Source organism: Microtus pennsylvanicus, chromosome 1 (genome assembly GCF_037038515.1).
Source record: "Microtus pennsylvanicus isolate mMicPen1 chromosome 1, mMicPen1.hap1, whole genome shotgun sequence".
NCBI lineage: Eukaryota > Metazoa > Chordata > Mammalia > Rodentia > Cricetidae > Microtus > Microtus pennsylvanicus.
Genome location: NC_134579.1, coordinates 28,036,060 through 28,058,956, shown reverse-complemented (window position 1 = coordinate 28,058,956; position 22,897 = coordinate 28,036,060). Strand labels below are relative to the sequence as shown.

Genomic DNA, 22,897 nt, shown 5'->3' with positions numbered 1-22,897 from the left:
TTCTGCTTCCTGGCATTTAGCCTCATCTCAAAGAACAGTTTAGATGCAAATCCAGGGTTGATCCAGTGCTAAGGGGCACGTATTTAATGTGGCATGTGGGGACAGCCCGGGAAGATTCCAATTGTAGGTAATGGGTTGTAGGCAAGTGATTGCTTTTTTGGCAATTCTTTCCCTGGAGGCCAACTGATCTGTGAAAGTGGGAGAGTTCAAAAGCAGGCCTGAGACTCTTCCGTAACTGGGTTTCTCTTATTGACCCCGACAAGGCCTTCAGTGCCTGAACCCCATTGCTTCCGTTAATGGAAGTCATTTTACCACCTCCCAGTTTCCCGAGAAAGTTGCTTCTTCTTGTATGTCGCTATGATTAGCCTTGTTCTTGGGAGTCTGTAGATCCGTATTTACCACCAATGGCCTCGTTATCAGCCCTAATAAAGCCGTGTTACTGGAGCATCACGCGTGCTAACATCATGATGATCCGACACTTTCTTCCCTGCTTGTTTGACTGGGCTAATGCAGCAGCCATCCGCAGGGTACTTTCTGCTCCAGCTAGTCTACTTCCTGGGTTCGGCCCTGCTGCATCCGCATGTATCCGCCCCCCCTCCCCCCCCCACATCCACAAGCATGTTGGTCCCCCACCCTCAGTCAATGTGATTGAGGAGACAGTCCTGGTGGTGGCCTACGGAGGACCGCTGTTCCTCCCAGAGTTGTCCTGGTGGTTCATGCTGAGCACAGGACGCTGCTGCCGATCAATATGAGGTGCCAGGCATCATCTTTATGAACACGGTTTCCTTGGGCCTCATCGTTGCTTTGCTGTTTTGTAAGGTTGATGTGGCAGATATTCTTGCTGATAGAATTCTCTGCTCAAGGTTTTGTTTTGAATTGTTTTTGTTTGTTTGTTTTTGCTTTGTTTTTTTGAGACAGGGTTTCTCTGTGTGTGTCCCTGACTGTCCTAGAACTCAGTCTGCAGCCCAGGCTGTCCTCAAACTCACAGAGATCCACCTGCCTCTGCCTTCCGAGTGCTGGGATTAAAAGCGTGCGCCACCACCACCTGGCTACTCGAAATTTAAAGTGTCTTTGTGGAAGAAATAGTGGACGGAACCAAAAAGATGATTTGTTTTTTGCCTTCTTCCAAATTTTGCTCTGTGTTTATCCATGCCATGCCCACGTAATGGCCATAGGCCAGGTGGGGAAGAGTGCCCCATGACCTGAGCCAAAGGCTGCCTACCTCTCCCTCATAAAGCTTCTCTCTCAGTAGTCCTTGTTCCTCCAAGAGCTTTCTCCCAGCCCTGCCGCCCCAGCCCGGCCACTCCTGCTCACTAGGGGTTTCCCTGGTATGCATATCTGGGGTCTGACATTGTTAGGTACGGACTGCTGCAAACCCGCTTACTGTATTTCCTACTGCAGAGGGACAAGGACGTGGTCTTACCCAGCGTCCACCAGCACAATCCCGACTGTGACATCTGGGTCCACGAATATTTCAGTCCATCCTGGTTCTGTCTGCCCAATAATCAGCCAGCCCTGACAGTTGTGCGGCCTGGGGACACGGCGAGGGACACTTTGGAGCTCATTTGCAAGGTATTGTTTTCTAGGAAGAGTAGGATTGGGTGGCGGTCTCTTCTCCATCCCTCTAAGGGATGAGGCGCTGGGTATGCCTTGCACACGCAGGCAGCCCTGCATTCCTTGGTGAAGGTGTGCACTGTGTGCAAACAGTGTCTGTGTGAGGAGCAGGAGGCGCCCCTCGAGTGTTTTGTCTCCGTATATAAATTTCTTACGGTTGTAACGAGCATACGACCTCCATCCGCACACAGTACAGAAAGCTTGAGAGGGAGGTAGAATACAAAGCTAACCACTGTGGACATCTTGGACAGCTTTTCTGTCCTGCGGCCCTGCTCCGCAATGTACGCAAATGTATTTAATGGTGTCATACCATGGGTGCCATTGCAACCTGATGTTTGAATAGTAACTGATTCACCAGTGACATCGTCAAGTTGGGGAAAACCTAAAGTCAATTCAAGTCTGACACGATGGGAAAGTCCTCGTTCTGTGAACATTGAATTAGCCTGTATTTTTTAACTAGAAAGAGGTTGATTTCATTCTACTTTTGCCTTAGGATGTGGAAATGTCTTGATTTTTTTTCAGGGTGAGATTTCTTTTCATAGCCGAGTAGCCTGGAGTGGCGGCAGGAAGAGGGAGGTCACTCATGCACACTGGTTTTCGCTTTTCCATGAGCAAAGGCACCAGTGGTCTTAGTTGATGGCACCAGGTCTGAGGAGGAGATGCCACTTTCCTGGTTTGCAGAGAAAGTGTGGTTCTGAAAGCCTTCAGTTCTTTCCGCACTTCCCAGTCATAAGGAGAGAAAAGTCGGCAAAGTGAGCAAAGGAAGGCCGCAGCCCAGCTCTCTCTGGCTGCTCCCAGCCTGGGGTGTTGAGCTATGACGGGTGGGCACTCAGGACTCTCAGAGGTGTAGGAAGGACAGTCCACGATGCTCAGAAGAACCTAGGATATAGTGAGCACTCACAGGACTCCCAGAGATGTAGGGCAGTCCACAACGCTCAGAAGAACCTAGGATATAGTGAGCACTCACAGGACTCCCAGAGATGTAGGGCAGTCCACAATGCTCAGAAGAACCTAGGATATAGTGAGCACTCACAGGACTCCCAGAGCTGAGGAAGGACAGTCCACAACACTCAGAAGAACCTAGGATATAGTGAGCACTCACTGGACTCCCAGAGATGTAAGGCAGTCCACAATGCTCAGAAGAACATATAATATTGTCGTAGGAGAGTGAGCTGATATTCCATGAGGCTCCAAAAGAAGAAATCTTTTGTATCCTAATTTTATTCTTGAACCATTTGGATGGATAAAAATGACATTTTAAAAGCCCTGTTCTTTTTACATATGATTGGTAAATATTGAATAATTTCACTCCCTCAACAATATGTTGTAATTATACTATTATAAATTTATACATGCTTTTTAAAAATTACTAATGCTTAAAAATATGTCTCTTCATACAAACGTGGGGAAATTAAATAATGAAATAATGGCTTTCAAATAGCCGTATGTGGAGAAAAGGAGATCAACCTATTGTTTCAGGATAAAGCTAAACTTGGCCCCCGCATAGGCATTAAAAATATACGATAGCACTTCACACACACCGGCTGTTTTCTTGTGAGCGTGAGTTCTAGGTTTTGAACATAATGGCATCTCTGTTCCTAACTTCTCATTTTGATTCCTTACCAAAGTCGGTCTGTTGAGGATTTCTGCATGCTTTATATGTAGCTGAGCACAGTTCGTTAGAGAACCATTGATGTTCTACCGAGCTGTGGGAGTTGCTCTCAGTTGGCGCTGTTGGAAGTAGAACTCTGGAAGGTGTTTCTAGGGAGTAGCATGGCCATGGAGTATCCTTCAGGAATTGAAATTAAGCCATAGCTCTATGGTAACCATGTTTTTGTGAGAAATTAATCTGTGGGAGGTACAATGAGTTGATTGGGCCAGTTTTGGTCTCTTTTTAAGCATTTTGGCCTTTCTAGAAGCTAAGAGACTAAAACATGATGTCTTCGCCATATAGAGATCAGCATTAAGTAAAGCTGTTGCCCTGTCCCTTTCTATTTTGGTTTCTCGCCGAGTTTCTGTGGGCATTCTCAATGGTACAAGTTCCTTCCATTGACAATAACAGATCAGCCTGCCCAAGGTTCCTTGGGTTACCATTTCCCTCCAAAACATAGCACTGGACAACATAGTCTCTTGTCAGCTTACGTCTCATGAGTTTAAATGTGGAAAACTTGCATGGTGTATTTTAAGAAACTGAGGGTCTCTGGGAAAGCATCTACGTAGGATAAAGTATCCAGAGTGCTCAGGCCTGGAAGTCCTCTTGACTCCTCACTAATCAATGGGGGAATTTCATTCCTAAGGACGGAAAGGGAGGATGGGCGCCATGTGTTATAAAGTGAGCTCCTGGTCGGGAGACTTTTATTTCGCTCTTGTCCTTGGTGACGGCTGATGTCTGCTATCTAATACTGATACTAGTATCTAACAATTTCTTTCTTCTGTCTTTTGCATTAGCCCATTTTCTTTCCTACTCTCTGACCCAGTCATTTCACATCCGTTTTCCATCTGCGATCCAATCACCAGTCAAGTCCCGGCAGAGTCAATGTTTCCAGATAAACATTTCGTGTTATAGATGGTAGTAAAATGATTGCTAGCTGTAGCCAGGAACCATGTCAGCCTATAGGGTTTTCAAAAAACGTTCAGATTATTGCAGTTATAGAAAAATTGCAAAAAAAAAACCCAATTCGTTCTTTCATACTCATATTGTTCCTGTATGATCATGGTATCAATTTTACAACATGCTTTTGCTAAGAATCTTTATAAGTGCATGAATTTATCTGTTTGTTGTGTATAAGTGTAAGGTCCAAGGACAACCATGGGTGCCATCTGCAGGAACACAGAGCACCTCCTTTTAGATAGAGTTTCTAATTGGCCTAAACCTCACCAAGTAAACTAGGCGGGCTGGCCAGCTAGCCCCAGGGATTGCGCTGGTCCCCTCCCAGACCCTGGATCACAGTGGCTGCCACCACTCCTGGTAGTCTTTCATGGCTCCGAAGAACAACTCAGGTTGTCAGGCTTGCTGGGCATGTGCTTCGCCAGCTCTGGTATTTCCCCAGTCTAATCGTACGTATTTTAATGGCTCAGACTATTTATTTAAAATATCTACATTATTGCTTCCTCCTTTGAAATAATTATAGTAAGATCTGAATCTTAAAAAATCATGCCAACTAAACAAAACCTTCCCCAGTTGTAATATTTGTTTTATGGCACAATTTACAGCACACTTTCTTGCCTCTGAACAGATACAATGCTAAGTGATTTGAGTAAGAGTACATTGGAAAACAAATTTGTACTACTTAATTTTTTCCCCTAATGGAATTTCTCTTGGAAGAAAATTTTCTCCTGAGTATTGTACAAAATCGAAACAAGCCAGATGTTGAACAGATAGCCATCAATATTCCCTAACATTTGGATTTTTTGCATAAACAAGTGTTACGAACACAGTTGGTAGTTCAACCTACTTTGATATCGAAGTTCATAATGTTATTCTTGAGAATCCGAAGATTTAATTAGCTTCTTTTTTTAAAAAAAATTATGTATTTTTATTTTATGTGCATTGGTGTTTTGCCTACATGTATGTCTGTGTGAGGGTTTCAGATCCCTTGGACCTGGAGTTAGAGGCAGTTGTTAACTGCCGTGTGGCTGCTGGGAATTGAACCAGGGTCCTTTGGAAGAGCAGCCAGTGCTCTTAACCGCTGAGCCATCTCTCCAGCCCTAAATTAGCTTCTCAGGACTGAGTTTTATTTTGGATTGGCCATGCTATGTGGTTCATGATCCTGTGGGGAGGACCCACAGAAATACTTGTTGTCCACGTCCTGACTAGAATAACTGTTTACCAACCATAAAGGTCTTGAGATTTCTTATTAAACCTATATTAATATTATTTATTTTGAGCCAGGCTGGTCTCAACCTTGAAACCTCTGGAGTGCAGGGGTTGAAGACTTGTACTACCACTCAGGCCACTGTCATTGTCACAGCAGGGCATGCACTCTTTATTTCTTAGTTATCAAGACAATGAGTAATAGAAATACATTTGGGAAAATATGTACAGCCTTAACCAGGATCTCTGTACAGCATTAACCCCCAACTGCTGCTTGTCCTTCCTTATGCAATTCCAATGTCAGCAGCACCTTGGTGTTTAGGGCATGGTGGAGCCCTCATTCTGTTTTGCAGTGCCTGACAGCTGGCTGGTGATCGCCCCTCTGAGGTTTGTTCCCAGTATCCCCTGAGTGAGGCAGGTACTGGAGTGTGATGTCCAGAAGGTGCTTGTGAAAATGGCGGTCTGATTAGGACTGTCCACAAGTGTTTATTAATGATGGCAATAAGGTGTCCAAGCTGCTTTGCTCCTGTTATCAAGACCCCATGACCTCCATCCTCCTTCCCTTCCACCTCCGTAGCGAGCAGTAGGCAAACAAGATTTTTACTCGTAATTAAAGATTTTCTTGTCACATCACCCTATTACTGTTGTCCGTATCTGACCAGCAGGGGATAGCACTTTTAGCGGCTTCCCTGTGGTGTGTCCCCTCAGCTCTCCCCTTCCCCCCATTTCTCACATGCAGAGCCCTGGGCTGTCAGACTGAGGCATCCTGTCTCAGACACAGTGGAAGAAAGCCAGGTGCCTAGGAATGTATCCCCTGAATGGTGTCAGTTCTGCTAGGCGGACTCCCGACATCACAATCCACGGGACTAAAACCCAGGCTGGGTTTCCCCGAGAACCAGCAACAGAAAATGTCTTTATCATTCCACTGTGTGCTCCCAGGGAACCATTTCCACTTTCTGGAGATGTGCTTTTGTGGTAATGCATGGCTGTCCTCGTGCCTGTGTTTATTTAAAGAACCGCCAACCGCTCCTCTGTCTCCATTTTCTGCATTCGGATTCTCCAAACCCAAGCACACTCCAGAGGCCGGCAGTGATCCGAACTGCTGCCTATACCCTTTCCGCTTCACGGAGAGCCTGCCGGGCACACTGCCCACATTGTTAGCTGTGGCTGTGACTGCTGAGGGGGTAGTGACTGGGATGTGTTAGTTTGGTCTGTGTGTTTATATATTTATACTGACACTGTAGGGTAAGAGTGTTTACCAATTAAAATGACTTTTACTTATTAAAAGATAATTCTCAGTCAGCCGTGTGCATGCATTTAATCACAGCTCTCGGGAGGCAGAGGCAGGCAGATCTCAGGGAGTTCAAGCCCAGCCTGGACTCTGTAGAGCGAGTTCCAGGACAGTCAGGGCTACACAGAAGAAATCTGCCCCCCCCACCACCACCAGAAAAAGAGATAATTTTCATCACAAAGGCATTGGAAGATATTTTTATCACTTACTTTATATAAAATTGAATTTTTAATATAAAAATTTGTGTGAAAGTGAGATCCATGCACCCATTGCATAGAATATATAATGTTAACGTTCATTGGTTCTACCTGGGAGTTCTAAATAGTGTATCATTTACTTGGTAGTATTTCGCGGTGTATTTTTAGTGGCAAAGGCTCTTTACAGTTAGCATTATCCATTTAATTATTTCCTCTCTTGCAGTTTAACTTCATGTGTCTTGTAGCATTTGATTTTTTTTGTTTGTTTGTTTTGTTTTTGTTTTTTCTAGACAGGGTTTCTCTGTGTAATAGCCCTGGATGTTGTGAACTCTCTTTGTAAACCAGGCTAGCCTTGAACTCACAGCCATCCTCCTGCCTCTGCCTCCCGAGTGCTGGGATTACAGGCATGTGCCACCACTGCCTGGCGTCCTGTAACATTTGAAAAGCATTTTTCTTTTCTCCATATGCCTCTTTTCTGTGTAAAGAAGTATTTATAAAACCATATTATAATGGCAAATTTTGTGATCAAGATTAATTCAAGAGCGGCTTTTTAGATAGAGCAGATCCATTGACCTATCCTAGACAACGGAAAGGCCATGGGAGCTCAGGTTCCCTCCCTAGTCATTTGCTGTGCTTCCCAGGTCGGAGGCATGCTTGCACTGCCCCTGGGAGTCCTATTCCAGAATATATAAGCAAGACTGGATGGAGTTCAGATGCTTTGCCTGCATGCTAACTTGCTTGTAATGAGCTGCTAACACTTGTCCTGGGGTCCCCAAATTTCATGATTGTAAATACTTCCTCTTCTCTCTCTCTCTCTCTCTCTCTCTCTCTCTCTCTCTCTCTCTCTCTCTCTCTCTCTCTCAAGTTAAATGCGAAGGCTTCTTTAATGTAATAAATTTTGTTTGAAAACCCAGTGCTACAGAGCGCAGCTAATAAAATACATGGAAAAGAGGCTGTGACTCAGTTTGCTGCATTGAATTGCATGATCCCTGTGGAATTTTATTAATGACTTCCAGGTCTGAATTGTATTCTAACCTTTCAAGGGGAGAAACCTGCCACACACTCCATTGCTAATGTCCTTAGGAAACTAGATAGTGAGTCCCACTTCCTTGGAGCAGAAACCTCTCCTGGTGGTGAGGACTAAACATTTCCCGTCCTTCCCATCCCAGGCACACCAACTGGACCATTCTGCCCATTACCTGCGCCTGAAGTTTCTAATAGAGAACAAGATGCTGTTCTACACCCCACAGCCCGAGGAGGACATTTACGAGCTGGTAATGTTTACGACTGCTGTCCCTGTGCATTCTGTATGAGATGATTTTCAAATTATGTATGTACTTGTGGTGATTGTAGCTGGTGGAGGGGAACGAGTTCTGAACTGAGAGAGCTTCATTCAGAGCCTAGAGCTGGCAGAAATAACCTTACTTACCACAGGCGCTCCAGAGTGGAGTGGAGTCGCCCTTGCTTGCCAGGGAGCAGGGCTGCACAGGCTCAAAGGATGCCGAAACCCACAGGTGATGCTCAGGCAAGGATTTAACCAGCATGGCCAACTCTTTCTGCAGACTTCTGTCTTTAACGGGGGTTTCTAATCTCAGTTGGCAGTTGTCACAATAAAAACACCCCCTCCAATTCTGTGCGACTTCCATAGTCTTATCAAAACGGATGGGTCAGATCTTGTGGGTGTAAAATCAAAATATGAAAAAGTCCCCAGCCGTCTGATGACTTGCTCCAGGTTCTCTTGGAGAATGTGCTGGCCTCTTAGTACTTAGTCATCCTCCCGGGCCTCAGAGCTGCTTGTTGTGGATATGGGCATGACAACAGGGTGGGCCTTACCACAGAAAACAGAAGTCCGGCCCAGAGGTTCCCTTTGGAAAGGGGAACCACGGTGTAGAATTTCATAGAAAATGCTGTTTTAACTCAACTTTTTGAACTATACTCTTTATATTGGGAAACCCTCTCCTATATTAAGCACACAGTTGAAAGAGCATTGACAAACAATTATGTTTCACTGCGTTGGTTATGATTTGGAATGTTTCTGCCAGCCTAAAAGGTTACCTCAGCTCCCTCTAAATGTTTTTAAAGGAAATATGATCTTCCTTCTGTAAGAGTCTGATCGTGTTCTATGTTGGAAAAGGATCAAACTGGGGCTGGAGGGATGGGTGCTTCTGTGGTTAAGATTACTGATGCTCTTGCAGAGGAGCCAAGTGTAGTTTACAGTACCCACACGGTGGCTCACAACCGTCCATAACTGTGATTCTGGGGTATCCAGCGCCCTCTTCTGGCCTCTGTAGTCACTGAACCAATGTGACTACAGAGACATACTTGCCTGCAAAATATTCATATATATATATATATATATATATATATATATATATATATATATATATATATATATATAATATTGGAAAGGAAGGCAAAGGACCGAAATGATTAGTCCAGTCTAAACCACTGTTGACTGTGTTGATGGAGGAGGCCATGTACTCCTTACTTAAAGAAAGGAGGTACTTAGGATGCTGGGGCAGGATTACATGACCCCCAGGAGTTCAAGGCTAGCCTGGAGAACAACATAGCAAGATGTTTCTTGGAGGCAAAACAAAATCCAGATGTGGTGTGGTGTGGGTGAACATCTGTAACTTCAGCGCTGGGGAGACTTAGGCAAGAGGAGGAGAATGGATACACAGAGTTTCAGCTTGGCTTGGGGCATAACCTGGAACTACGTGATCTAAAAACACAGAGAAGAGAAGATTGAAAGGGGCCAAGCTGGTAACACGGCAATAGATCGTTTAGTTTATGCCTTATGATTTGTGAGTTTTGAAGAGCATAAATTACAGGGCTCATAGGTAGCCAACTTCTGTGCCCTGGATATGCCAGGCAAATTCAGCTGTGACTTATTTTTATTACTCACATTACGGTTTTAAGTTTTTTTAGATTTCTCTATTTTATTATTTTATGTGTATGAGTGTTTTCCTGCATGCATGTGTGCACCAGGTACATGTCTGGTACCTAAAGAAGTCAGAAGAAGACGGCATGTCCCTCTGGAACTGCAGTGACAGAAGGTTGTGAGCTGCCGTGTGTGTGCTGGGAACTGAACCCGGGTTGTCTACAAAAGCAGCCAGTGGTCTTAACCACTGAGCCACTTCTCCAGCCCTCCTCACATACTGTTGTTAAGCTTCCGAATTATGTGGTCTTGTCCAATGAGGTGATGAAATTCCAAGCTCAGTATTTTGGGGTCCATAATTGTTATGTACAACTTATTATTTAAAAAAGAACCTAGAGCACAGCGACCATTGTATTCTCTCACCCTTTATAGACGTCTCTGCCCCAGAGATTCCCCAAGGAAACAGTGGCTACGGTCTCGCCTACACCAGCACCTCCATCCCACCAACTTCTTTACACTTCTTGTCTTCTGGGCAGCTCAGGTGTCTAACAAAGCTTCAAGATCCCTTCTCAGAGTAACCCTTATAGTTGTGTGAGGCCGGATGTGTATGGGCTTCCCCTAGCTCAGTTATAACAAAATACTCAGCAAACATCATAGATAGATAGATAACATGGCGTTAGCTCACTAAATTATAAGACCTGGTGGTAGGTATAGTGGTTTCTAGTACTCGGAAGTAGTGGCGAGTATAAATAATATTGGGCACTCTCAGTGGCGACCAGAACATGATATTAAGGTAACATTTCTGTTTGTGAAGAAGCCACAGGCACGCCCAGTATTTCTGTGTGTGTTGCCTGTGTGCACTCATGGTCCAAGAAGAGCCTACGCTTTGTAGATATTCTGGGCAATTTTTCCTTTCTGGAGTCATCTCAGTGGGTCCCTGGTTTTGGATCCCCGCTTTAGATCAGTTACCTGGATGTCATGTCACCGCAAGGCTGAGTCGTTCTTTTAGAGAGCTTATTTGATTTCTTGTCCCTTTCCGAACAAGCAGCGGTCCACACAGAGTTAATTAGCTTTGGTCCTCATCTGCATGCCGAGGCCAGTGCTCTGCAGGAGCCATGTCCTCATATTGCAAATGCTTAATTCCATGCGACCAGCAGCAGAACAGCGAGTCCTGGACTTGAGATCCTAGAGGCGGGGGTGTTCACGTTAGTGGGCAGGGAGTCCTCTCGGCTGTGAATATCTGCTAACCGTTAGTGCCCGTCTACTTTCCTGGTTGTATTAATATAAATGTTACTCATCTGGCTATTTCCTCATGACTAGTTGTTGTGAGCAATCCATGGAATGGTCTGGTCACAAGCCTGGGGTGTAGTCTAGAGACAATGCTTTTCGGATTTCACACTAAATGAGTTCTTATTAGAGTGATGGGAAGAAAATGTGCAGGCAAAATTGATTAATTTATTTATTCATTCGTGTAGCAAATATTTACTTAGCATTTCTGTGCCTGGCATCATCTCTGATTCTCATAGGGTATGTGCCAAAGGGAAAAAGAATCCTGTGTCTGGAGGAGCCTCATTTAGGTTTGCAGATATGCATACACAAACATGCCATCGTCAGCAGGTTTTGAGGCTTGGAAGGGAAAGGAGTTAGGGCAGACGGGCAGAGATGTGCTTGGGTGCGCCATCAGAGTGGGGGGTGGGAAGAATTAGATACGCTTGCAGGAAGGGTCTCACGAAGAGGAGACATGGATCTGGGAAGAAGGGTCAGTTGCTAAAATCCTCGCCACGCCAGTACGAGCACCCCTGCGAAAGGTTGTGCAGTGTGGCAAGCACCTATAATTCAGTGCAGGGGAGAGACACGAGGGTCCGCAGAGCTTGCTGGCTAGCCAGGCTAGTTCAATTGCCAGACTCAGACAGGTGCCTCTCTGATCTCTCTCTGATGAAATATAAAATGGAGAGTGATCAAGGAAGACATAGGACACCAATCCCTGACCTCCACATCCATGTGTACACACCAATCCCTGACCTCCACATCCATGTGTACACACACCAATCCCTGACCTCCACATCCATGTGTACACACCAATCCCTGACCTCCACATCCATGTGTACACACACCACACCAATCCCTGACCTCCACATCCATGTGTACACACACCAATCCCTGACCTCCACATCCATGTGTACACACCAATCCCTGACCTCCACATCCATATGTACACACACCAATCCCTGACCTCCACATCCATGTGTACACACCAATCCCTGACCTCCACATCCATGTGTACACACACCAATCCCTGACCTCCACATCCATGTGTACACACCAATCCCTGACCTCCACATCCATGTGTACACACACCACACCAATCCCTGACCTCCACATCCATGTGTACACACACACGACACCAATCCCTGACCTCCACATCCATGTGTACACACACCACACCAATCCCTGACCTCCACATCCATGTGTGCACACACCAATCCCTGACCTCCACATCCATGTGTACACACCAATCCCTGACCTCCACATCCATGTGTACACACACCAATCCCTGACCTCCACATCCATGTGTGCACACACCAATCCCTGACCTCCACATCCATGTGTACACACACCAATCCCTGACCTCCACATCCATGTGTACACACACCAATCCCTGACCTCCACATCCATGTGTACACACACCAATCCCTGACCTCCACATCCATGTGTACACACACCACACCAATCCCTGACCTCCACATCCATGTGTACACACCAATCCCTGACCTCCACATCCATGTGTACACACACCAATCCCTGACCTCCACATCCATATGTGCACACACCAATCCCTGACCTCCACATCCATGTGTACACACACCAATCCCTGACCTCCACATCCATGTGTACACACACCAATCCCTGACCTCCACACCCATGTGTGCACACACCAATCCCTGACCTCCACATCCATATGTGCACACACCAATCCCTGACCTCCACATCCATGTGTACACACACCAATCCCTGACCTCCACATCCATATGTGCACACACCAATCCCTGACCTCCACATCCATGTGTACACCACACCAATCCCTGACCTCCACATCCATGTGTACACACACCAATCCCTGACCTCCACATCCATGTGTACACACACCACACCAATCCCTGACCTCCACATCCATGTGTACACACACCACACCAATCCCTGACCTCCATATCCATGTGTATGCACACCAATCCCTGACCTCCACATCCATGTGTACACACACCAATCCCTGACCTCCACATCCATATGTACACACACCAATCCCTGACCTCCACATCCATGTGTACACACACCACACCAATCCCTGACCTCCATATCCATGTGTACACACCAATCCCTGACCTCCACATCCATGTGTACAAACACCAATCCCTGACCTCCACATCCATGTGTACACACATGACACCAATCCCTGACCTCCACATCCATGTGTACACACACCACACCAATCCCTGACCTCCACATCCATGTGTACACACACCACACCAATCCCTGACCTCCACATCCATGTGTACACACACCACACCAATCCCTGACCTCCACATCCATGTGTACACACACACCACACCAATCCCTGACCTCCACATCCATGTGTACACACCAATCCCTGACCTCCACATCCATGTGTACACACCAATCCCTGACCTCCACATCCATGTGTACACACCAATCCCTGACCTCCACATCCATGTGTACACACCAATCCCTGACCTCCACATCCATGTGTACGCACACCAATCCCTGACCTCCACATCCATGTGTGCACACACCAATCCCTGACCTCCACATCCATGTGTACACACACCAATCCCTGACCTCCACATCCATGTGTACACACACCACACCAATCCCTGACCTCCACATCCATGTGTACACACACACCACACCAATCCCTGACCTCCATGTGTACATGCATATGCATGCCCGTGCAGATATCTACATATGCAAAAAGCAGCTGACCAAGCTGGCTCAGCTGAGGTGGGGGGAAGTGACTTACCTGGTTCTGCCATACCAGGAGGCTAAAAAGAAAAGATGAGGTTCCAGGCATGAGGCTATAAAGGAGCAGGCAGGTTGTGTAGATAGAGGCCAAAGGGAAAGGGAAGCCCAGGAGAAAAAGGACATTACATGTGGCCTTCTACATCTGTGGAACCATCAACCTGTAGATTGAGAGTGTTTGTAAACAAAGCAGAAACAAAGGGGGAGCCCTCCCGATTGTTGCTCCTCTCCGATATATAATATATACAGAACAGTGTACAATGTGATGGCCATGACTGTACCGAATATGTATAGACTTCCTTGGTCCTTATTCCCTACGTAATACGACAGGAAAACAGTTTTCCTGTCATTCGTGTTGCGTTAGGTAGGTATCAAATGCAGTCTAGTGATAATTCAAAGTATGTAAGAGCTGGTGAGCACAGGTTTCATGCAAATACTACATAAGAGAGTTGAGTATGCATGGGTTTGGGTATTCTGGGGTCCCGTGGGTCCTGGAACCAGTTCTCTGCAGTCACCTGGTAATGACAATAGCTGACCTCTTTTGTTACAAACTCCTTGAGGTTGGCGTATGGCAGATGGACCATAGGGCATGGCCAGTGGGCACACAGAACTCCTGCAGGCTGGGGCACAGTGGCTTAGGAGAGGAAACAGGAAGACAGGACATGATTTTGTGAGACCCAAGTACCTGCTTATTCAAAGCGGTGTTAAATCTGGTGATCTCTTCATCCAGTTTTTGAAAGGGGTGGGGAGAGATGCAATCTCACTAATTTAATGAAGTGGAGGTTATTTAATATGTGTGCCACTTACCTGTGCGTAGAGCAACCAGATTCCAAGTTTCCTAACTCCAAATGCTGAGGTTTCAGAGAAACCATTTTAAGACCGAGTGTATTCTTGAAATTTTCTGTATTTTATTAGAGGTTTTCCCGTTTGCTTCATCTGACACCATCTCAGTCAGCACAGGAGTGATGGTGTGGCTCAGAGGTCCACTTCCTGCAGGGAGCTGTCCTCAGAGACCAGCAGAAAGCTGAGACTGCCCAAGCTGTATTCCCACTGGGTCTTCCAGCCATGGTTAGAGCAGTTATATACTGCCACCTGGCGGGATGGATGGGCCATCACACATATTACACTTCAGGGTTCAAGCTAAGCAGTGGGTAAGGTTGTATTGCACACCAGGCTGGCCTGCCATGTCTTGTAAGCTTTATTTAAGTAACTCCGTATTTGTCATTTTGGTGACTGTACTTTCTGATCTTAAGGTCATTATCACTGCAGTCTTCTAACTGGGAAATTTAATTTTATGACTATTTCTGAAGTACCTAAATAAAATCATACTGACACCGGCCTGCACCACTGATGTTCTTACCCATAACCCCCTGTCATGCTGTGTCATAACACACGGACAAAGACATTCATCTTCTCTCCGTCTTCCCTGAATAAAATGCCATGCTGAAGAGATAGGGCAGGGCAGCCATCACAGGGACTGAGCTTCAGTACCGTAGGATGAAGTTTCTGTTGAATTTCGTGGCTCGAGATTGATTTTCATTTCAAGATCAAAGAACAGTTTGCATTTGATTTTGCTCTTTTGTTTTCAAATTTGGATTTCAGCTTTAGGTTTTCATGCCTAGAAGGTCCACTCCCCTGATCTTGGGCCTCTTTGGATTTCAGAAGTTGGCCCTGGAGTCACCATAGTGGGACAGAGAGAACCATATCTCTCACAGTTGCAAGAATGGGTTCAATCCTGCCCTGCCTACCCTGGCTTTACAAACTTAATGCTTTCTCAGTAGCCTTAGTCCCCTTATTGTATGGGACCAAAAGCCACATAGTTGGAAATTCATGCTTATGAGATTAGGTCCATATATATGAAACTATAATATCAGTTAATTTAAACATTTCTGAGGTATGAGCGATGCACTATTTCAATCTTTAGTTTATAAAGAAACATGTTATAGTCTATGTTGGGTTTCTGAATAGTTGATTGATTTGTATAGTTAATTCTCCAGCTAATTATGTATAGTTAAATGGCTACCAGAGAATCTTGTCCATCTACACTGGTTGTTTCAGTATCAGCATTTGTCTCTACTAATTTACCCTCCTGTGCATGTTCCCATGTGGAAGTGCTGTGTGTAAGCACGGGGGTGCCTTGTAATTTGAGGAAGCTCACTCAACGTGCTTACAGCCACCTCTTGATTTTGATGAACCCACTGCCCAAGCACTAGAGGGTTTAATGACCGAGGCATTATTTATCAGGTCTGTGATGAATTTGGGGTGTTATCTGGAGAGATGTGTTGGGGAGGGGGGTTAGAGTCCATACTGTAACTGAGCTTGGTAACGAGAATTCCAAGTTTACATTATAGCCCTCACTGGGTTGCAGCATAAAGAAAGACCGATGGAGTGTGTATTTTCGTTCAAGTATCAGTTATGAAAAGAGATTTACAAAATGTGACCAGTCCTAAGAAGCGGTTTGTGATGGGTCCTAATTGGCCTCCTTTCTGTGATTTGCAGCTTTACAAAGAAATTGAAATCTGCCCTAAAGTCACCCAGAATATTCACATTGAGAAGTCAGACTCCACCGCTGGAAACTACGGTAGGTTTGTTTGTCTTTGCTCCTGGGTGCTTGTGTTCTGGTTTAAGCATTTTCTGTGTAAACAGAACGTGCTTACATTTACAATTCAATAACAAGCCTTTGGGGCCTGTTTCAAACAACACATCTGACTCCTTGCTGTGTAGAGCAGCTGAGCTAAGAAGAGATGCTCACCCTGGGCATGTGGAGGAAGCCTCTGGCCTTCAGTCTCTTGAGTCACCAGCATTCCCCTGTCATAAGAAAGAAATTGGGGGGTGGGGTGGACTGGGGCTGGAGAGGTGGCTCAGTGGTTAAGAGCACTTGCTGCTCTTCTAGAGGATCCAAATTCAGATTCCTGAACCTTGGGTGGCTTACAACTGCTTGTAACTCCAGTTCTAAGGGATCCAACCCTCTGCCTTCTTCTAACTTCTGTGGTACCTACCCTTGTGGGTACCATACTATCTCTCTCTCTCTCTCTCTCTCTCTCTCTCTCTCTCTCTCTCTCTCTCTCTCTCTCTCACACACACACACACACACACACACACACACACACTTACATGTACAGCTTTTAGAAGAAGGAACTGGACATAGTGGGAGAGGATTACTTGATTTTCTATTGTACCTGACACGCGAAGGAAATATCTACTTACTTATTCTGCCCACAAACAGGCCCTGGCCTGCTTTCTCCACTGGTGAATATAAAGGGCGTGCTTCCTCACTGCTGTGCTCCGGTGCCCAGGACCACCGCTGGGTTGCTGGTTCACTAGACGGCTTAGTACACAGTGTTCTCCATGACTGACTAATTAAAGTGAAATAACACAAAGTACAATCAGCAAAGACAAAAGGACAGGAAGAGAGTGTGGGGACAGCAAGCCTAGTGTTACCATTGCAGCACGAGGTGGGACCTTTAGTGGGACCATGGCAGGCGAAAGACAAATAAGCCAGATGGACAGACAGAGCTGGAGTGCAGAGTCTATTGAGAGAAGGATGGGGGGGGGGGGGAGAGGGGAGAGGGATCTATACTCCTGATCCAGCCTGGAGTAGCTGTCTCCTGAGGTGTTGACTATGGCTTTGCTTAGAAGAAACCGGAGAAGTGGTTGTTGGGTTTTGCTCAGTGACAGTCACAGGTCTAAGCAAATCACATAGCCACCTATTTCCAAAGGAGCTGATGAGCACGTGCCTACTGTGTGCTGGAAGGGGTTTGCAGTTCCTGGCAGAATGCCAAGGCCACTGCTTACAGGTATTTGAGATCTTTCTCTGGCTGCGGCTATTAACCTTCTAGTGTTTGAAAAGGCTCAAATCCTTCCCAAGACAACTGGTATTCTCTTCCTTCTGCATCTCCTCCCGCCAGCAAATAACCTCATCCCAGAATGCTCCCCAGAGGATCGCGGCCTAATGAATAGGGCCTAATTTCGTAGCTCTGGCCACTTCCATTATACCTTCACGTCATTTACTGTTTGACCCGTGAACTAAACACATCAGAAAGCCTGGAGGACATTCTCAATGGCAGAGGATTAATGTTTATAAAGGGCTTATTATGCAACAGAAGTGTGACCTTCGTGATTAAAGCCATAATTGGTGGTGCTGGCGTAAACAAGTGCCTGGTGTAGCCGACTCAGATCTCTGCTTGTTCCTCCTTTCCGACGAGCGAGAGGAAGCCGATGGGAGCCTAGGAAAGGGCACATGTCCCAGCTCTTAGGCTCCTAGTATAGACTGAGTGATTTGGGACATGGAAGTAGGCACTTGGCGTAAACATGCCCTGCAGTTACCTCCATTCCCCTTAGGGGAGGTTCCACAGGTGCCTAAAATCATAGCTAGCACAGAGCCCTTAGACCATGTTCCGCCCCCTCCGTGTGCATACCAGTAATAAAGCTCAAAGCTTTAATGTGAATGTGTACATTGCCTGTGTGTTTATCTGTGTACCTGATGGCATGCTTGGTGCCTTTGGAGGCCAGAAGAAGGAACTGGAATTACAGATGTGGGTGCTGAGAATCAAACCTGGATCCTCTGGAAGAGCAGCCAGTGCTTTTAACCTGAGCCACCTCTCCAGCCCCTAATAAAATTTAATTTGTAAGTTAAGCACGTTAAGAGAGCAACAGTGGACTATAAGGGAGAAGGGCTATACCAATATATTGTAATTCAAGTTGAGTGTGAGTGACCACAACCATAGAAGGTAAAAACCATGGGTGTGGATGGGGGGGGGGGCTGTATTTTATAGACTTTAGGACTGCTCAGGCTGTGTGACACAAAGTGCTGTATGCACTTGGAAGGCAGAGGCAGGATGATCTCTGTGAATTCAAGGCCAGCCTGGTCTACAGAGTGAGTTCCAAGACAGCCAGGGCTACACAGAGAAGCCCTGTCTTGAAAGCATCCTCCCCATCCCCCAAAAAAAGTGCTTTGGCTTGATTCAGGTTGAGCTTTGTGGCCACCATTACTTTCATTCAGTTTGTAACCCCATGCTTGGAGGTTGTGGCCAGACCACACTGATGGAGGCGGTTCTCAGGGCCAAACCACTGGGTACCACTTCCCGAGCTTCACTCTGGAAAGCCCTGCTGCATGGCTGGTGATATCAGTTAAGTCAGCTCTCAGTATCCGGGCTCCCATTGGCAGCAGTGTATTGGTGGGGGAAAGTCGTTACTTTTCTGGTTGCTGTTAGGAATACTCTAACAAAAGCCACCCACTGCAGAAGGCTTCTTTCAGTTCACAGCCTGAGGGTACGGTCCTTGTGGTGGGGAAGTTCAGGCTGCAGGAGCCTGAGGAAGCAGAAAGCAATGAATGCCCACACTCAAGATGCTGCCACCCTCCTTTAGGGCGGACCTTCCCACCTCAGTTAACCCAGTCGTACCTGGGATTGTCCCCCAGTTAGGAAGATTGTAGCTCTTCCTAAACTGGCAGTATTAACCATCACAGCCCATAATCCTGAATGAGCTGATGGCCTCCGACCCCAGAGACTGCTGTGCCATCTTGGGGCAGAATCAGCCCGTCTGCATCCAGCCCTAATGCCAGCCTACCTGCAGCTTTCCTGTTCATATGAGCCCCGTGTCTATGCAAGCTCCTAGCACACGATACCAACACAGAACATTTTTACAGCACCAGAGGCTGCTTTCTGTTTGAGGATGGAAAAGATGACCTAATAACTCAACTGACTGAATAAATTTCTAAAAAGTAAACACTTAGACCAGGCAGTGGTGGGCTCACATCTTTAGTTCCAGCATCCAGGAGGCAGAGGCAGAGGCAGAGGCAGGCGAAATTCTGGGTTTGAGACCGGCCTGGTCTGTAGAATGAGTTCCAGGATAACCAGGGCTACACATTGAAACCCTGTGTTGAAAACAACCACAGCATCAAAAACAAAAGAAAAGCGAACACCTGGAAGTTTCTCTCTCCTTGCCAGCCCTTAGGTCGCACTCGGATTACATGCTGCTTAGATTAAGCTCGGTCCTCACCTGTCTCTGAGTGGAAGTGTGCACAGGTCAACCCTGTAGCTCTCCCGTGTCTTAGAGTGCCTCTGATGCTGTATGTTAGCCGTGTGCCCTCCTTATGGTGCGTACCTGCGTTTGAATTCTCTGTCGTGGGTTCCCGTTGCCCACGGGTGTCTGTACGAGGGATTTCCGGCAGTCCATCAAATCAGCTGGAGGTCGAGTTTCTTCCCGTGGTCTTGATTACTTCCTCTTCTAGGTCGCTGGGCCGCTTATCACTCACCATGCCTTCCTGTTTTTACAGTGGCGGCCTCCTAATTGCTGGCTGCCTCAGTTCCATATTGAATGATCTCCTTCTGCCCTGTTGGCAATCATTTTGGCTCCTGTTAGAGTCTGTGGAGGTTAGAGCATTCTTATCCCACACAAAACCTTGGTTAATTGGCTGTGAGACCACTGTGTTCTTTGTTGAGCTAACCGTAGCTCGTCAAGTTTTGATGTAGGTTACATAGACCCCAGGGCTGTACCTGTGCTGCCTCTTGGCCCCGCCCTGCAATCCGTTCTTCAGGATGCTGTCCATGTTTGTAATGTTGTGTCCTCCTTGCATGGTCTTTAGAAAGGAAGTTGTGCCCATTGTCCTCCTGTTGGCTCTGTTCACAGTCGAGATTATTCACCCACCAGCTTGAGAACTCTAGCATGCTTCTCGAGCCTTGTGCAGAATTTCATAGTCAATTGTGGGGTTCAGACTGGGTGGATCCCCTGCTGCACTCCGCTCCTTATCAGTCATTCAGACAAACGCCAGGAACAGAAGGAAATTCTGAATGACCTCTGTCAACTGCGGCTCCACAGCCTCCTCTGTCTTGATCTTGTCTTCCAGCTAAGCAGGCCAGTTCTTGGCACATTCATTAGCAGCCTTTTAATTCCTCTTCCCCATGAGAAGGAAATTCAGACTGATAATATATTGAAGACTAGGAAGTCCTGTTCTCTGCCTGAGAGAGTTACAGGCGAATTAGCAATGGCCGGTGACCTTTCTTGCCCACGGGGTTTTACCTGTTTCCTGGTACCAAGAACTAAACAGAAAACTTAATGTTCATTTTGACAGTGCTGGTAAAGTCTCAGTGGCTCTCTGGCATCTAACCTTATAATAACTTTTTATTCATTCATTCATTTATTTATTTATGCCTATTTTTTAAGACAACTTTTCCTTTTGCTCCTAGCGTTGGTTGATTAGTTAATATTCTGATGATCACCAGTAGAGTATGAAATCAGTTAACCATATTCCAGTATGAACTAATAGGTGTAAAGCGAGTTTTCAGAATGTGGTGATGAGTTAGATCGGTGTCCATACAGCAGTACATATTGGTGAGCACACATCATGCCCTGGGCCAGTCTGTCCTGTGATGCAGACTGAATGAGGAGAGAAAGGCAAGGGACCTGTGCGTGTAAGGAAGAGGATGGAAAAGGCAATCAATGCCCTTTAGCAGGAAACAGGTGAGAGAAAATACTGCTTTTGTTTGCATTGACAGGTGAGTACGAAGTCTGAAGATTAATGGGCCTGGTGATATTTATTTTTATAAGATCTAAAAATACTTTTTTCCTGTTGTGTAAAGCATTCTGAAGAACAGGAAAGAAAAAAAAATTCCAACCCCAAACATAGACATACCTCTGTGTTCACAGCAGGTACTTCCTGTTGCTGGGTAAACATTCAGAGGTGTGAGCCCCGTGTTCTGTCTTGTGTTCTGCAGGGTTTTCCCTGTCTTCTGTGGACGAAGATGGCATTCGAAGGCTCTACGTCAACAGCGTCAAGGAAACCGGCTTAGCTTCCAAGAAAGGTAAGACTGTGGACGCCTTGGCTTCTTCTATTTTTGTTTTTGTTTTCTGTTTATTTGTTTATTTGTAGTTTTTGATACAGGGCCTTGATATAAAGCTGAGGCTGGCTTGGAATTCCTGGTGTGGCTCAGGCTGGTCTTGAACTCGAGGTCTTCCTGCGGCAGTCTCTCCAGTATAAGGATCTACAGACTTGCAACCCCCCAACTCTACCCGCCCCCACCCCTACCCCATGGCCCTTGTTTATTTCATAGTTTTCTTTTTGGGGTTTTCTCATTAGTTAACGAGAAAGCCATTTTCAGAGGGCTTGTGTGTAAAGACTATTGTCTCCTTGAAAACAGTTCCAAGGAAATGGGTTTTACCCCATGAGTTTGGGTGTGCAAGAAATGTCACACTCCTAGGTTTAGATGAGACTCTAAACCTGTATCTGTGGGACCACTGCAATGCTGCCTTCTAATCACAATGGTTCTTTATCTTCTCAGGAGCTTGGGGCTTGGAGGAAGCAGAATTTTGGTCCTCACTGGTCAGAGGCATTAACTAAGTCTTTAGCATCCCCAGAAGTGGCTGTTCCACTCGGTCATTTCCCAAAGAGTTTGCACAGGTTGATTTGAGATCCAGCTCCTCATCTTTGCTGTCAACTCCCCCCTGATGTGTCTTGACTATTTTTTGGGGGGGGCCTCCCAGAGCTTACTGTGCATTTTGGCTGCCTTTGGGCCCTGTTCTCCAGCCTTCTCACGCTGGGTTACAGTGAACCCTCCACATCTTTGGGCTGCGCATCTACCAACTACATGTTGGAAATCTTTGGCGGGGAGCGTTAAAAAAAGGCTATCAAATGCTGAACAAATTCTCACCTTTGCCCTCGTCACCATTCCCTAGGCAGTGTAATATGGTTGCCAGTTTTCTATGTTGCTTAAGATATTACAGATAATTTACAGATGATTCAAAAATGGCTGTCTGTAAATATGACCTCTCTACATCTGTGGATGTTGCAAGAGCTGTTCTAGATTCCACCTGCTAAAGGCACCAAGAGAAGCCAGAACTTGTCCACTCCATTAGTTTTAGGACAGATGTAACGGGTTGAACCCTGTGGCTCAAACGCAGAAAATTTTCCACTCACAGTTTAGGAGGCTAGAAGTCTGAAGCCAAGGTGTTGGGAGGATTGATTCCTTGTGGAGGCTCATGGAAGAATTTGTCAGATGTCTCTTCTTAGATATGGTGACTGCCAGCCATCCCCAGTGCCTTGGTTTGTAACAGATACTCTCATTTTTGCC

The 22,897-nt window shown here is 46.1% G+C and overlaps 1 protein-coding gene across 7 annotated transcripts in view; it reads left to right on the top strand.

Moving 5' to 3' along the window:
- Tiam1 (TIAM Rac1 associated GEF 1) overlaps window positions 1-22,897 on the top strand; it is a 357,642-nt gene that overhangs the window by 277,499 nt on the left and 57,246 nt on the right. For all 7 annotated transcript variants that reach the window (XM_075959442.1, XM_075959443.1, XM_075959444.1 and 4 more), the window contains 4 exons: window positions 1,402-1,572; window positions 8,086-8,190; window positions 16,329-16,410; window positions 21,545-21,631. In XM_075959442.1, the coding sequence (XP_075815557.1) occupies window positions 1,402-1,572; window positions 8,086-8,190; window positions 16,329-16,410; window positions 21,545-21,631 (445 nt within the window). The remainder of the gene's footprint in view (window positions 1-1,401; window positions 1,573-8,085; window positions 8,191-16,328; window positions 16,411-21,544; window positions 21,632-22,897) is intronic.